Genomic DNA, 15,143 nt, shown 5'->3' with positions numbered 1-15,143 from the left:
AACGGTGTTTGGACCTAGTTGAACCCTTGTATCACATACTCCCTCCGTTCCAAAACAGATGACCTAATTTTATACTAACTTTGTACTAAAGTTAGTACAAAGTTGAGTCATCTATTTTGGAACAGAGGGAGCACATTTAAAATTATTGTTTGAGTATCCATGGGATCTTCGACCTCCTCCACATAAGTATTATTGTTCTCCTTGAGCATACCTAGCACTATCATGACTGAGATCGTCGAGGCCTTGGATGTGATGAATGCAATTGAGACATGAAACTTGCACCCCCTCCCTCCACACTACAATGAACAACAACAAGCTCAAACCCCACGGCTGCAAACCATCATCAATGTTTCGGCCGAAAAAGAAAAGGAATTTATTTACCTATGGCATTTCATCGAGCACTGGAGTGCGGGTGCGGCGGCCAATTGTCGGAGGAGGTGTAGGGGTGGCCGGAGTGGGGCTACGATCCTCCGAATGAGAAGAAGGTGGTGTGGGCGTCGGCGCAACCTTCTTCTTCATGCTGCCTCGGTGATCGCCTCCATCAGCTACCTCGCTCGCTTGCCATCGATCGGAGCAGTGGGAGGGCGCCAGTGCATCGTCGCAGCCGTTGGGGCCTTGCCACCGGCCTTTGATGCTGGCGCGACGGTCTGGAGTAAGTTTGTTTGTCCCCAACCTCTTCCTTGGCACGCACAGCGGTGGAAGTGTTGTTTCCGAGGACGTTGAGCCAATGGGGTCGTGAAGTCGGCTTCCGGTTTCATTCCGCCTGGCATACAAGGCAACAGTGGTGCTGACGACAAGGTTTGGCGGGGGTGGCGAGGAGAGATGGCGCCTCAGACGGGACAGGGACAAGCGGAAAATTATTCTAAGAAGTGATGTCGGTTAAGTATATTTGAGAGAGTTAGGTTGCCTTTGGGAAAACTCTCGTAAAATTTTGCTTCTCTAAACCTCCTAAAACTAGCCTACCACAAGAATGACAAACTTTATTAACTTTCTGAAACGTTTCACACAAAACACCAACTTCCTTGTAATTGAACCTGCCCATACGAATTCAAGTCCTAGACTTGCGTAGGTGATCGTATTTTCCTGGATTTATTGCACGCTTTCCATCACTACTCTTTCAAAAATATAGTGTGCCCCTTAAATATAAGGTGTACAAGGTGACTTCGTCAATATTAAAAGATCTGCGACAGTTTCTCGAAGGTGTTTATATGGATATGGTGTGCGTACATGTTTGTTTCTCAAAAGAAATTAAAAGTAACACTGACATACATACCCTTAGAGAAACTCTAATGGGGCAACCCATTTCGTCCGCGGCCGTTCGTTTGGGTCGGTCGGATAGTAAAGGCGACCCAACGCGCCGACCCAGCAGACGTGCGTCCGTTTTACGTCCGCGGGCGACCCATTCCCGGCCCATTTTTTAGCCTGATTTGCGTTAGTGCGGACACGCGACGGACGTGCGCGCGCTCGCCTACTCCTGTCCCTGGGCCCGCTGGTCTGTGGCACATTGGCCTCCCCTCTCACCCCCCGGCCAACAAGCAACCCTCGCCCCGCCTCCTTCGTCATCGACGCCGCCGCCCATTTTTGCCAGCGACTCTTCCAGCTACCGCCGCCTCCATATCCGCCCAGCACGCCGCCCTGCCCCCAGTCGCCCGCCGCCGCCGTTTTGCCGTCGGGGAGCAAACTGGTTCCTGCTGCTGCTTCCCCCACCGCACAGCCGCCCGCGACCAAGAAGACGCCTCGCCGCCCCCGCCACATCCGACCGGCACGCTCGTCGGACGCCGTCACACTCGTCGGACGCCGGCAGGGCAGCTAACTAGTCTGTGGGCGCCGCGTCTCCCCTCGTCGGTCGTCTCCTTCTTCGACGCCCACAAGTTGTTCGACAGTTTGCCAAGGTACGAAAATGGACTCCGCCGACGAGTTCTTTTTCCACAATTTCCTTTGCGACTCCGACGATTCGTCGTCCGACGAGGAGGAGGAGATATTGGTTGCCGTGTTGGTTCATCACCACCTCAACAACCAACGGCCGTTGTTCCGTGGCTCCATTCTGGGCCACCTTCCGGCGTTGAATCGTAACCGAGAGAGCAGGCATTTTCTTCTCTGGAAGGACTACTTTGATACAACAAACCCGTTGTTCAAACATCACAAATTCCGCCGCCGGTTCCGTATGAGTAGGCATGTTTTCAACCGTATTAGAGAGGGAGTGGTCGGCTATGATGACTACTTCGAGTGCAAAGAGGATGCCGTCGGCAAGATTGGTTTCTCCTCTTATCAGAAATGCACTGCCGCCATCCGAATGCTTGCATACGGAGTGCCCGGTGATCTCATTGACGAGTACGTCCATATGAGCGAGTCTACATGCCTAGAGTCCCTGTATAAGTTCTGCAAGGCTGTGATTGCTGTGTTTGGCCCTGAGTACTTGAGAGCTGACAACTGAAGATATAACCCGTTTGTTGGCGATGAATGCTAGCAGGGGCTTCCCGTGGATGCTTGACAGCATAGACTGCATGCACTGGGAGTGGAAGCACTGCCCTTCTGCTTGACAAGGATAGTATAAGGGATATGTCAGGGCTTGCACTGTCATACTAGAGGCCGTGGCGTCTCAAGATCTCTGGATCTGGCACTCTTTCTTTGGCATGGCTGGATCACACAATGATATCAACGTGCTTCAGCGCTCGCCGGTGTTTGCTAGGCTTGCCGAAGGCAACAACCCACCGGTGAACTTTACTGTCAACGGCCACAACTACGATAAAGGGTACTATTTGGGTGACGGTATCTATCCTCAGTGGATCACTATTGTCAAGACAATATCCAACCCTGTCGGAGAGAAAAGGAAAAGATTTGTCCAAGAGCAAGAGAGTGCTAGAAAGGATGTCGAGCGTGCCTTTGATGTTTTGCAATCTCGATGGGGCATTGTTCGGTATCCTGGTAATACTTGGAGCACGCAGAAATTATGGGAGGTGATGACTGCTTATGTGATCATGCACACTATGATAGTAGAAGACGAGCGTCCGGAACGTCTGTATGATCAAGGCTTTCAGTTTCAGGGTGAGAATGTTGTGCCTGAGCATGGAGTAGCGGCAACATTTGAGCAGTTCACTCAGTTTCATGAAGACATGCGTGATTGGGAAACTCACGTGCAACTGCAAAATGATTTGGTTGAGCATATGTGGACTCATGTTGGCAACCAATAGATGTATCTTCTTTTATTCGTCTGCAAAACTATGTGAAACATTTTTTTTGTATTTGGCTTGTAAAACTATACTCCCTCCGTTTCTTGATATAAGGTGTATAGATTTTTAAGAATTTTTTCGAAATATAAGGTGTATTACCTTGCACCACTCGTTTGGATAACTTTTAAAGGAATTTGATTACATTTCCTTACATAGGGCAAGCTCCTCTATTTTCTCATGTCAATTGTTCAGGTGTAGTCTCGCCCAAAACTTGTGAAATTTTTCCTCCACATGCGTTCTTTAATTTCCGTGCCAAAAACTATACATCCTATATTTAGCAACGGAGGAAGTACTATTTATTTGGCGGCTAAACTATTTTGTTTGTTATTTCATTTCACAATATGTTTGAATGCAAATCAATGTAAAATTGGGCGGCCAGTCGGTCACGCCTGCACATCGGCGTGTTAGGCGCGCTGTCGATCTATACGAAAAACAGGGCGGACATTAGACGGGCGGCCGATCCAAACGAACAAAAAGTGAACGAAATCACCGTTTGGGTCAGCTGGAGTTGCTCTTAAACCAGCACGCAAAATAAAATGGAAACAAAGAAGGTGCCGCGCCCAAATTAACATTTAACGTTCGCATCCGCATTTGGTCTAAGGATGCGATGGTTATCTTTTTTTTATACGAAAGACCGAACCAAGGACGCGACGTTGGATCGTCGATCAAACTGATCGGACGATCGGCAGTCCCCGCAGCGCGTTCACACCACACCCTATTCGTTTCCCACGCCACGCCACTCCTCCTCCCCGTTCCTCTTCTTCCCTCCCCACTCCCGCCGCTCGTTTCAAACCCTCCTTGCGACCCCAGCCGCGATGGCCGCCGCCATCGCCGGCGACGCCGAAACCGACCTGACCCTGCCCATTTCGGACGACCTCGACGACAACGGTTTCCCCGCGTCACCCCCCACCGCACCCGCCACCAGCAGCTTCGCCGACGACTTCTACCGCAGCGGCATCGACTGGTCCTCCCTGCAAGCCCCTCCTTCTCATCGGAGAAGGCCAGCCGATGGAACAACGGAGAAATTTTGCGGCCCGTTGGTTCAGAAGAACCTCTTCCAGGCGTGGGGGATCGAGAAGCCAGCCTCTGGAATGACGGAGAAAGTTTGCGGCCCGCCGGTTCAGAAGAACCTCTTCCAGGCGTGGGGAATCCAGAAGCCGCCGCGGGAAGAGGCGGCGCAGGGGGTCCCCGTTGGGGCTGGGGCTTCCTCCTCTTCCCCTTCTCCTTCTGTTGCTGGGTCCGGTAGGAAGCGGCGCTGGGGAGGCTTGGACGAGAACGGGGCGTCCAGGAAGCCCGTCGCTTGCCCCTTCTACAAGAAGATTCCCGGTAAAGGCTGTTCCTGCACTCACGGTTGGAATTATGGCCGCGTATTGCGTTACTAGGGTCTATTGAAGAATTGCTGTAGTGATTTAATTAGTTCACTACCGCGTGTCTCTGTGTATGTGGCTCCGCGCTAACTGAGAACAGTAGCATATTGAACGCTAGCTATGTTTGATGTCACTGATTTGTTCTTTTCATGTATCTTTAAATTGGGATCTAGGTACGCCGTTCACGGTGGACGCATTTCGGTATGGAGCAGTTGAGGGGTGCTCTGCTTATTTTCTCAGCCATTTCCATTATGATCATTACGGTGGGTTAACCAAGAAGTGGTGTCATGGTCCTATCTATTGTACTGCACTCACTGCACGCCTGGTGAAGATGTTACTATCAATTGACTCTGCGTAAGGCTTCATTTTTCGGAGTGTTTGATGATGACCTCTCCAATTCTCTACCACCAACAGCAGCAGCAGTGATACCAACTACTGAGTGGCAAATTGATGTTTGCAGGTATGTTTGTCCCTTGGAGCTTGATACTGAGTATGTCATTGACGGAGTGAAGGTTACCTTCTTGGAGGCCAATCATTGCCCTGGTGCAGCTCTAATTCACTTTCGTCTTAGTGATGGCAAGACCTATCTCCACACTGGGGATTTTAGAGCATCAAAATCCATGCAATTGCACCCACTCCTCCAAACTGGCCGCATAAGTTTGCTTTATCTGGATACAACATATTGCAATCCAAAATACAAGTCAGCTCACAACCTTGAAATTAAGCATTTCCTCTATAATGTTTACTTTGATAACCTGATAGCTGTTTCAGATTTCCACCACAGGAGGATGTTATTGATTTTGTTGTCAGGACAGCTCAAAGGTATCTAAAGAAGCAACCAAAGACACTTATTGTTGTTGGGGCATATAGCATCGGGAAAGAGAATGTCTATCTAGCAATTTCTCAAGCTTTAGAGGTACTATATAGCTGGGATTTCACTATTTATTGCTGTCTTTCTTGCCAAGTAGTATTTCCTAATGCTGTGCTGTCTGAAATGGCCATGAGCGTCTTTTAGTTTTCAGATACTCCCTCCATTTACTTATACAAGGCCACTATGGAATATACATTTTGCATCTATACAAGGCCACCAACAGTAATCGAGGCAAAAATTTATGATATTTTCTTGGACTAGTAACCTGTTTAAAACTTGCATGCATGCATGCAGTCGTAATGACACTCAGCTATTTCCTCCACTCAGACTAGCCACAGTGGGAGTAACTTCAGCAGTAACTTCAAGTCCAACTAAGCAAATTTGTCTATGTGGCAAACTGGCAATGAGTTAATGAAGAGAGGTAGTTCTAGTAACTTAGCTAGTTACTGTAACATCACATGTCCCAATGCAGTATGAGTCTATAACCTAATAAATGGAGCTTTGCATGACACCACACCTATGTTACTACCCACTATGAAGGTAGTAACATAGTCTAGGGATATGTGTATGTTACTAGTGTATGTTACTCTCCATTGTGGCTAGTCAGTTTTCTTGCATGCATGTGGCGTATTAATGATCCTAGTAAACGAAAAGAAAAGCTAGCTTGCAAAGTATGTATTAAATTTTATCCTGGTACCTGTAATATGAGATTGTGGCCTTGTATATAAAAATGGAGGGAGTAAGACATTTTTGTATATTCTTTAAAGGTCCCTATATACACTGATGCATCACGAAGGCGGATTCTTCACTCATTTGGCTGGCCGGACTTGTCCAAAAGGATAAGTTCATGCAATCAAAGTTCACCACTTCATGTTCTGCCCCTTGCATCACTGCAACATGAGGTCGGAAATGAATATCTGATTAAATTAAATTTTGTGGCTTTATCTAGTAACATCTCTCACCAGAAAGTAGCTTTTAATAGAACTTGAAGAAGTACTTGGAGACTCTTGATCAAAGATTTCTAGCTGTGCTGGCTTTTCGACCTACAGGTTAATGATCTCTAGGAGATAAATTCTGTATTCCATAATTTGTGATTGCATAATTCTTAGTTCTCTTTCCTAATCTTTTATCAGGTTGGACTTTTTCTGAGGCAGCTGGAAAGGAGCTTGACTTAATTAAACCTAGCTCTAGAGGCAGAGTTACAATCTATGGTAGGATTTGTTAGAGCTGATCATGTATTTTCCGTCCATGTTTGCTTTATTAATGTGAAGGTAGGTAACCACCAAATTCATTCTCAGAAATTAAACCACATCTTATGCGCCCTATATTAGGCCGTCCTACATGGATTATGTGTTTTGTTGAACTTTAAAATGAACTATCCTTTTAAACCAGAAGCTGAACCGTATAAAAAGCATACGTGGTTCAAATTCAGATTTTTAACTGTAATATGATGATTAACCTCATTCTTATCCAATCTGTGTCAGGTGTCATGTTCAGCAATTCCAAACTTGCATACATTTTCCGCCCCTTTATGAGTTCTGAAGTAATTTCTTCTCCTTGTAGGTGTACCTTATAGCGAGCACTCAAGTTTCAGCGAGCTTAGGGACTTTTTGAAGGTAAATCCCCAAACTGTTGTTACATTGTTAGTCTTTGCTGCGATGTTTTCTAACCATAGGATAATATTTTTCTGGTTAGTTTCTGAGACCTCAAAAGGTAATTCCCACTGTTAATGTTGGTAATGCGGCAAACCGAGATAAAATGCAAGCTTATTTCCGGGAATGGCTCAAGGGCACGTGATGGATGGAGGCATGAAGCGTGATCAGTTATGTAAGCCTCATATGTGGAATTTTCAGTGTGGTATCTGTTGTATGCCTTCCTACATTTAACAGTCTAATAATGCTTTGTATCTTCGTGAATTTTTCTGTGGAGAATATTTTCTACTCCCTCCGTCCTAAAATAAGTGTCTCAAGTTTAGTATAACTTTGTACTAACGTTAGTACAAAGTTGAGACACTTATTTTGGACAGAGGGAGTATATACTTTAACAGATGCCTTATTTATGTCCCAGCGGCATCGTGATGGTACATGAAGATCAACCAAAACCTTTAGAGGATTATGCCTTTTTATTCTTTTCTGTGCTGAAAAGACATGTTTGAAGAGGTGCCATTTCTCCCCACATTTTGTAAAGGCATGCATTTTTTTGCAAGGAAACACTAAAGCTTTTGTCTTGATGCATCGATAGAAATAGAAGTTTTTTTGTACAAGCCTAAGAATAGGGATCACAACCCCAGCAGATGATGCTACACCTGACACCCCTGAGCACTAAGCTCTGCCAGTAGTGACGCCTGAAGTCCTTGTACTGGCCCACAAACTGTCGTCTGCCTGTATTGTGTCGCAACAGCTTGGTGAGTGACATTGAGCCTCTCTGTTGAAGATGGCAGCGTTTTGTTGCTTCCGGATCCAGTATGCTGTGAGCATTGTCATTTGAGGCATGTATTTTACTGAAGCAGATAAAAATGTATTCTGTTGCTTTCTCATTTGAGAGGCAACTCTGTTTTTTGTTGCTCACATGTTGCTTGTCATTGAAGTCATAACATTCCAGACTCTGGTTATTAATTATTGTTCAATCAAATACATATTCTGCACTCTCTATTCCAGCATCCATAATTATAATTTTGCACTGAGCTTTATTCTTATTGAATGCAATACCAGATTTCTGTAAAGCCACACTGTCCGTGTCAGTTTTGTGTCAGCTAAGTTTTCAGAATTTCATGAAATCATCTTCTAGCCATATTTGACTTAAATAATAAAGGTTTATATTGTAGTACATGTTATTGAAGGAACTTCAAGCTGAAACTATTTGTTGTAAGTAAACTATTGTGCTTATGAATCCCAAATGGGTCTATAGATTCATGAGACTACTGATGGTAGGAGTAGATATCTTGCTCAGATTTCTGCTGCTCATTGGAATAGCTTAATGCCATTTCCCCATTGTAGGTGTCATCGTGCATCTCGGCATTACCATGGCCTCCTAAACCTAGAAAGTCTTGCGTTAGTCCCACATCTCTAACCCCAAAAATGGTCTCATGCGCATTTTGCTGCATATGATCCTCATCAACCATGCTAGAGCTTCTATTTTCTGCCCCCATGGAAAATGGCGGTAGTCCGATCCAAGGCACTGCATTAGGAGGTCTCATGCAGCTACCAGTCCATGGTGAGTTCATGTAGGAGCTGTTGTCTTCAGCAGTCTTCTTTCTATCACTATTAGCTATCGGGGTCCCTAGGATGCCAGAAGATATCCCAATGTGACCTTTGGTGGTGAAATAGTTCGGGAAACCTTTCAGAAGCAATGGTGTCGTAGGATCTTCACTGGTCTTTGCTCCCATCTCTGCTGCTTTCTGTAGCAGGGCTGTGGCTGACATGTATGGAGAGCTCATGGACATGTAAGGAGAGCTTGGTTCACTCCCATCTGCTAGAGTGCCAGAATCGTGTGGTAATATCATCTGGTTGGAGAACAATGAAGTGGACCTTCGGATGAAAGTATAAGGTGATAAAGACCCCAGATGGTCGTCTGAACTATGGTCATTACCAGAGAAGTTTCCGGCTGCATCATTTGGGGAAGAGTCTGGACCAGGTATCGTGTGCGGAAAGATGCTCTGCTGTTGGCCATGCAAACTTCCCACCATGGCAGCGAGGCTTTGGTTGATTCTGGAGTTATCTTCAGTTAATGCATCACAGAAGGCTCGATGTGTGATGAAGCTGTCCTTTCTGTAACAATATTGTAACGGGAAGAAATGTCAGTTTGTAAATATCGGCACTTCAGATGGTTACACTTGTGATTGTTCACTCATGTGGTGTAGATTGCCTGGAGAAGGTAGGGAAATGTTTTTCTACTAGGATTCCCAGCTTATTGTGTTTGAGATTCACTCTGAAACAAGAGCAACTTGGCAAAACATCATGTAACACTTAGAAACAAAGATATTCTTTGACAAAACTAAAAAAATGTGGCAAGGATATTCAGGTGAAATGGATGGTGGATCTATGCACGCTAGGTAGCATGCATGGCAGAAAATAAACTATATATGATTCAATCCTATGTTTGCACCAAGTGTGGGAAACTGATGCTGGCTTGTTTTGTTTTTGTAATTGAATTTCTAGCCGGTGAATACACGGTTCTTTTAGGTCAAAGGATTATTTAAAGAATTTCGTAGGATTCTAATCCAGATGAAATTTTCCTTTAGGTTCATCTGATTCAAAGGAATGGATCCTCCCAAATTCCTATGGATTGCTTTTGTACACTACAATTCCATAGGATTCCTCGCAAGAGGTTAGATTGCATGGAAAATTCCTTCGAGTCTATGACAACTACGATATCCACTCAAATCTCTAGAAAATTAGTGTTTTCCAAATGGTGAAACCAAATAACCTTAATACTAAATCCCTTGTACTTTTGATTTCTGTAGGATTTGAAATGCCATGACATCCTATTCCTATGATTTTCCTATTCCGGTGCTTTTTGAATACTGCAAACCAAAGAGGCCCTCAGGGGTATTGAATATCACATTTGGAGCAGTCATAATCAACAATTAATCTAGCTGAAATATCTACTTGTTGAAATACCAGACAACTCCAGGATTTAAGAGCCTGTTGTGCATTATAGTTCTTGATTGATGAGAAAAATACCTTGAGAATATTGTTCCGCAATCACAGCGGTACTCCTTGGTGCCACATATCTTCGTGTGTGCTCTCCAGTCCGATTGGACTGCATATTTCTTAGAGCATCTTTCACACTTCCATTTCTTCTCGCCATGCTTCCGTGAGTAGTGCTTCTTTATCCCTGTTAGATCACCCAAAGCACGGGTTGCATCATGGTGAGGGCAGGTGGCTTCAGGGCAAATATACACCTTCTTCTTAGCGTCGGTGCCGCTTGTCTGCTTGAGCTTCCATGGTAAGTTGTGACACCTCCTGTGGAGTTGAAGGTTTTGGTCTCTCTGGAAACCCTTATGGCAGACTTCACATATATATCTGTTTGTTGCCAATAATGTCTTGGGTGAGAATGCAACTACTTCTGCATCTGGATCTGCACAATGAACAAGATGAACAGATGGGTGATGTTAACAGATTGTTGCTCCTGTCCGCATCCTACTTTCATCCGTCATTTCACTCAACAACAAACTGTTTGAATGCTATGTGTTTGATTAATTGCTGCATGGCTTAGAGCTATTTATTACCCGTGAAATAAATTAACTAGACCTGGGGTGAATCATGACAGGATTGGACTGTAAAAACAATAGTTCAGCAGTGAAAGTAGGTTGTTTACAAGTGATCGTTCAGGCTCACTAATACCATAATCTGTCTTTATACGTACGTTTCTAATCAACTTGATATCATGACAGCATTCTATCATCTTTATATGAGAACCACTCCATGTTGGCACAGTTAAAGTTTATACTTGGATTATGCCTGGATCCATCTTTCGTGCCATCATGTTTTTGCCTTTGTGGTAGTTGAAAGTATGGGTTGAACTCATAAATACTGAAACAATATATGCTACAACTGTTACCTTACCTGGTTGGCCAGGATGACCTCGTCTCTTTTTCCCTGCATGGATGATGGGGTCGCCTTTGCTCAGTGCTGCTTCACAGAGTGCCAGCTTCTGTTGCTGCTGGAAGTTGAATAGAGACTCTTCCTCAGATGTCTGAGACATTGTTTGGTAGCTCAGTTTCTGGTGTTGGGAATGTACTCTAAGAGAGGAGAGCGCTGATTTAAGCATGAGGGAATGGAATAGGAGAGGTCAATTTCTTTTCTGTCAACATCGGTAACTGTTGCTTCACCATTTTTTTTGCGGGAAAAGCTTCACCATTATTTGCCATTAAACAGCCAAAACCATATTTTGTTTCCTCAATTATTTTATATTATTATTATCTCGTTGATTGATCTAATAGTTTTTGAGGCCACTGGAACAACTGGAGGGTCATATTAACATTAGGAAGATATTAACTTTCATATGACTTTTTTACAGGTTAGAAGCTGTACACATTATAAATACCGACAAGAGAGGATCAAGCGCATCAGGCATCTTACTCTGGGAGGGTATAAACCTACTAGCCTGTCATTGTCGACGTGAATTCTGTGACGTGTATGTATATTATATCTTGGAGACAATGTCACAATCGAACGAAGGAACTGATGGAGGATCAAGAGTAGATTATGCTTAAAGTGCAGGCATGAGACGGCGGAAGGGTAATGACAATGGAGAGATCCGCTAGATGTGACAAACGCTGGCCACATTTTTTAGTCGTTGTCCTTCGTATGAACCCTGTTTACTGATACGATTGGTTTTACTTAACTACCTGGCGCAATGTTTCAGTAATAAGGAAGAAAATTGATGGTTATGGGGTGGGGTATTGCTGTGTGGCTCATCTAGGATTGGCCACAAACCACAGAGTCACATTTCGTTGGTTTTACAAGGCCAATTACTTGCATTTGTGTTAACTGAGTTAGAAAAAAGAATATCATTTTCATTAAAAAAACGTGCTTGAAATCTTTCCTTTCCTTTCCTTTTCCTATTTTAGATGTATCTTCCTTTCCTTTTCCTACTTTGTGGCTATGTTAAGAAGCTCTGGAATTCGTGCTGTCCCGGCGCTTGTTGGAATGGAAACGTATGTTTAAACTCGGCGCTTGTTGGAATGGAAATGTATGCTTAAACTTTGCATGCGATGATTCCAGAGAACCGAAAGCTGGGAGCATTTTGGTTGCGTGGTGGAGCTTTCTGATGGGCGGTTTCCCCGAGAGAGCACGGCGAGTGACACCCCGCTCTCTTTGGCTCCTTGTGTGTGCGAGCCTGCAGCCAGGGCTGAGGCAAGAACAGGCAACAGGTCTTCCAACAGTATTCACCAAACGGCCATGCTCAAATGTCCGGATGTGTCCATGGACAGCGGACACCGGCCGTCCAACCTTATACCCAAAATTTCATATTTATTCGCCCCTTGTCCAATGAAGAGAGAAGAGATAGAGGCAAAAGAATGGATTTGTAGTAGGGTTTGAGGCTGCGTTAGCGCTGTCCGTGGACAGTCCAGACCCCTTTGGTCTCTAGAGCTGTGCTTGATTTGAGGATAGTCTAGGGGAATTTCGGACGTTCGGATAATTAAGGAATGGCGCTGGAGACCTAAAAGTGTACAGACTATTTGGTCTCGACATATAGGAAAGATTTGATGGGCCGTGTTGAAGATGCACTTAGTAGGCTAAAATCATGGTCTCTCTCTCAAAATTGTGTCCGATCAGAAAGATTAATAACGTCTTTCACTCATCGAAAACAAGAGACCATATCAATTTTCAAGCTCCATGACTTAAGTTCTTTCCCGTTTATGAAAGAACTATCCTTTTTTTGAGGAATGAAAGAACTAGATTTTATTACTCAGAAGAAAGAAAGAAAAGGTTAAAATCAGCTAGCACAGCTTGTGCTGCACCCCTGAAACCTCATGTAACCGAACAGTGTTGCACTATCACATTTGCTATAGCTAGCTTACCAAAAAAGGCTTTCGCCCGCTTTATAAATAAAGCAAACCGCCAAGAGCACATACAAGGACTAGTTCAGACACACACACCCAAGACGCTCAACAGAGAAGTCCAGAGGTACTGCTGAGGGCACAACTCAACAAGCCCAAAACACACACGACATAAAAGATAGGCTCAGCCCGGGCTAAGGCCGGAGAGCAAACAGACGACTAATCAGGCTCAGGCGGAGGAGGCGGAGGGGGCGGCGACAGGCGGACGGCCATCGAGCGAAGATCGGCGATGAAGGCGGAGATGGCGTCCCGGTCCCGAGGGCGCCTAAGCGGCCGCCAGAGCTGCAAGTAACCAGACAGTTTGAAGAGAGCGTCAGTAGAGCGTCGAAGAGGGGAGCGCTGAATCACAAGCTTATTGCGAATAGTCCAGAGCGTCCACGCGAGGGCCCCAATCTCAAGCCACCTAATGTGGCGAGATGGCGACGGCGAGGCCTGAAAATCGGCGAAGAGGTCGGGGAAGTTGGAGTGGCACTAATCCCCACCAACCGCCTCTCTAAAGCAGCTCCAAACAAACTGAGCAGACACGCAGGATAAGAAGATGTGGTTCGAGTCTTCGGGGGTAACACAGAGGGGGCAGAGGCCGGAGCCCGGGCCATTGCGCTTGCGGACCTCAACTCCAGACGGCAGCCTGCCACGGATCCATTGCCACATGAAGATGCGGATTTTGAGGGGCAGGCGAATGGACCATACCGCCTGGAGGGGAGGCGGGGCGGAGGATGGGGCGATAGCCGCGTAAAGGGACTTGGTGGAGAATTGTCCCGAGGCCTCGAGGCGCCAGCGAACCTCATTTGGGCCCGCATCAACCGACGGTTCATGGAGAGCAATACAATCAAGAAGTTCATGCCACGCGGCCACTTCCGGATGCCCAAATGGCCTCCGGAACGCGAGGTGCCCTAAGTCAATAAGGGCCTGTTGAACTGAGATTGTAGGGACGATGGCGATGGAGAAGAGGTCAGGGAAGCGGGCTGCGAAGGGAGCGTCACCCGTCCATCGGTCAAACCAGAACAAGGTCGCAGAGCCCGAGCCGACCGAGATAGAGGTCCCAATGCGGAGGACGGGGAGCAGTTGGATGACCGATTGCCAGAACTGGGATCCACCCGAACGTTGGCAGAAGGCCAGAGGCTGGCCACGCAGGTATTTATTCCGGATGATATCTAACCACAGACCTCCCTGCCCTTGTGAAATGTGCCAGAGCCAGCGGGAGAGGAGGGCAATGTTCATGCGCTTTGAGCACATGATGCCAACTCCCTGCTCCCGGGGCTTGCAGATGTCGGGCCAGCTAACCATATGATACTTCTGTTTGTTATTGTCCTGTAACACCCTCGATGCGGCTATATCTCCCACGTGTCGAAGCACGACTTAGAGGCATAACCACATTGAAAGCAAAGTCGCAAGCGAGGTAATCTTCACACAGCTCATGTAATACATAAGGGAAAGAGATACATAGTTGGCTTACAATCGCCACTTCACACAATACATGAATAAAGCATTACATCATCCAGATACAATCAAGGTCCGACTACGGAACCAAAATAAAAGAAGACTACCCCAAATGCTACACATATCCCCGATCGTTCCGACTGGGCTCCACTACTGATCAACTGGAAACGGAACAACACAAAGGACAAGATCTTCATCGAGCTCCTCCATGAGCTTGGTTGCGTCACCTGCTCGGTAACATCAGCACCTGCAAACTGGTTTTGGAGGTATCTGTGAGTCACGGGGACTCAGCAATCTCACACCTCCGCGATCAAGACTATTTAAGCTTATAGGTAGGGTAAAAGGTATGAGGTGGAGCTGCAGCAAGCGACTAGCATATTTGGTGGCTAACATACGCAAATGAGAGCGAGAAGAGAAGGCAAAAGCACGTTCGAGAATCTATGATCAAGAAGTGATCCTAGAACAACCTACGTCAAACATAGCTCCAACACCGTGTTCACTTCCCGGACTCCGCCGAGAAGAGACCATCACGGTTACACATGCAGTGGATGTATTTTAATTAAGATCAACTTCAGGTTTTCTACAACCGGACATTAACAAATTCCCATCTGCCCATAACCGCGGGCATGGCTTTCGAAAGTTCAAATCCCTGCAGGGGTGTCCCAACT

The 15,143-nt window shown here is 45.8% G+C and overlaps 2 protein-coding genes across 3 annotated transcripts; one reads left to right on the top strand and one right to left on the bottom strand.

The window, feature by feature from the left end:
• Positions 1–3,966: 3,966 nt before the first annotated feature.
• Positions 3,967–11,962, top strand: LOC125537963 (DNA cross-link repair protein SNM1). Of its 2 annotated transcripts, XM_048701282.1 has the most exons (10): positions 3,967–4,556; positions 4,771–4,951; positions 5,058–5,297; positions 5,369–5,513; positions 6,236–6,370; positions 6,451–6,517; positions 6,602–6,679; positions 7,032–7,084; positions 7,164–7,290; positions 11,490–11,962. In XM_048701282.1, the coding sequence occupies exons 1-9, from the start codon at positions 4,046–4,048 to the stop codon at positions 7,263–7,265; spliced, it is 1,512 nt and encodes a 503-aa protein (XP_048557239.1). In that variant the 5' UTR covers positions 3,967–4,045; the 3' UTR covers positions 7,266–7,290; positions 11,490–11,962. The 2 variants fall into 2 exon arrangements, with proteins under 2 accessions (XP_048557239.1, XP_048557237.1); XM_048701280.1 differs by lacking the exon at positions 11,490–11,962 and having other exon boundaries at positions 7,164–7,384.
• On the bottom strand, positions 7,652–11,483 carry LOC125537964 (zinc finger protein GAI-ASSOCIATED FACTOR 1-like). The gene is made up of 3 exons (XM_048701283.1): positions 11,036–11,483; positions 10,151–10,547; positions 7,652–9,235 (listed from the first exon to the last, which is right to left on the bottom strand). The coding sequence occupies exons 1-3, from the start codon at positions 11,238–11,240 to the stop codon at positions 8,386–8,388; spliced, it is 1,452 nt and encodes a 483-aa protein (XP_048557240.1). The 5' UTR covers positions 11,241–11,483; the 3' UTR covers positions 7,652–8,385.
• Positions 11,963–15,143: the final 3,181 nt, after the last annotated feature.

Source organism: Triticum urartu, chromosome 2, assembly GCF_003073215.2.
Source record: "Triticum urartu cultivar G1812 chromosome 2, Tu2.1, whole genome shotgun sequence".
NCBI classification, from domain to species: Eukaryota; Viridiplantae; Streptophyta; class Magnoliopsida; order Poales; family Poaceae; genus Triticum; species Triticum urartu.
Note: the sequence above shows the minus strand (reverse complement) of the source record. Positions and strands in the feature narration are given on the sequence as shown.

What these genes read in the sequence shown, in the direction of transcription:
- LOC125537964 (XM_048701283.1), bottom strand. Translation starts at nt 11,240, where the DNA reads ATGCTTAAATCAGCGCTCTCCTCTCTTAGAGTACATTCCCAACACCAG. An exon ending in AGGTCATCCTGGCCAACCAG is followed by an intron (nt 10,548 to 11,035) that starts GTAAGGTAACAG and finishes TTCATTGTGCAG; the next exon opens with ATCCAGATGCAGAAGTAGTT. An exon ending in TGCGGAACAATATTCTCAAG is followed by an intron (nt 9,236 to 10,150) that starts GTATTTTTCTCA and finishes ATATTGTTACAG; the next exon opens with AAAGGACAGCTTCATCACAC.
- LOC125537963 (XM_048701282.1), top strand. Translation starts at nt 4,046, where the DNA reads ATGGCCGCCGCCATCGCCGGCGACGCCGAAACCGACCTGACCCTGCCC. An exon ending in CAATTTCTCAAGCTTTAGAG is followed by an intron (nt 5,514 to 6,235) that starts GTACTATATAGC and finishes TATTCTTTAAAG; the next exon opens with GTCCCTATATACACTGATGC. An exon ending in AGCTTAGGGACTTTTTGAAG is followed by an intron (nt 7,085 to 7,163) that starts GTAAATCCCCAA and finishes TTTTCTGGTTAG; the next exon opens with TTTCTGAGACCTCAAAAGGT.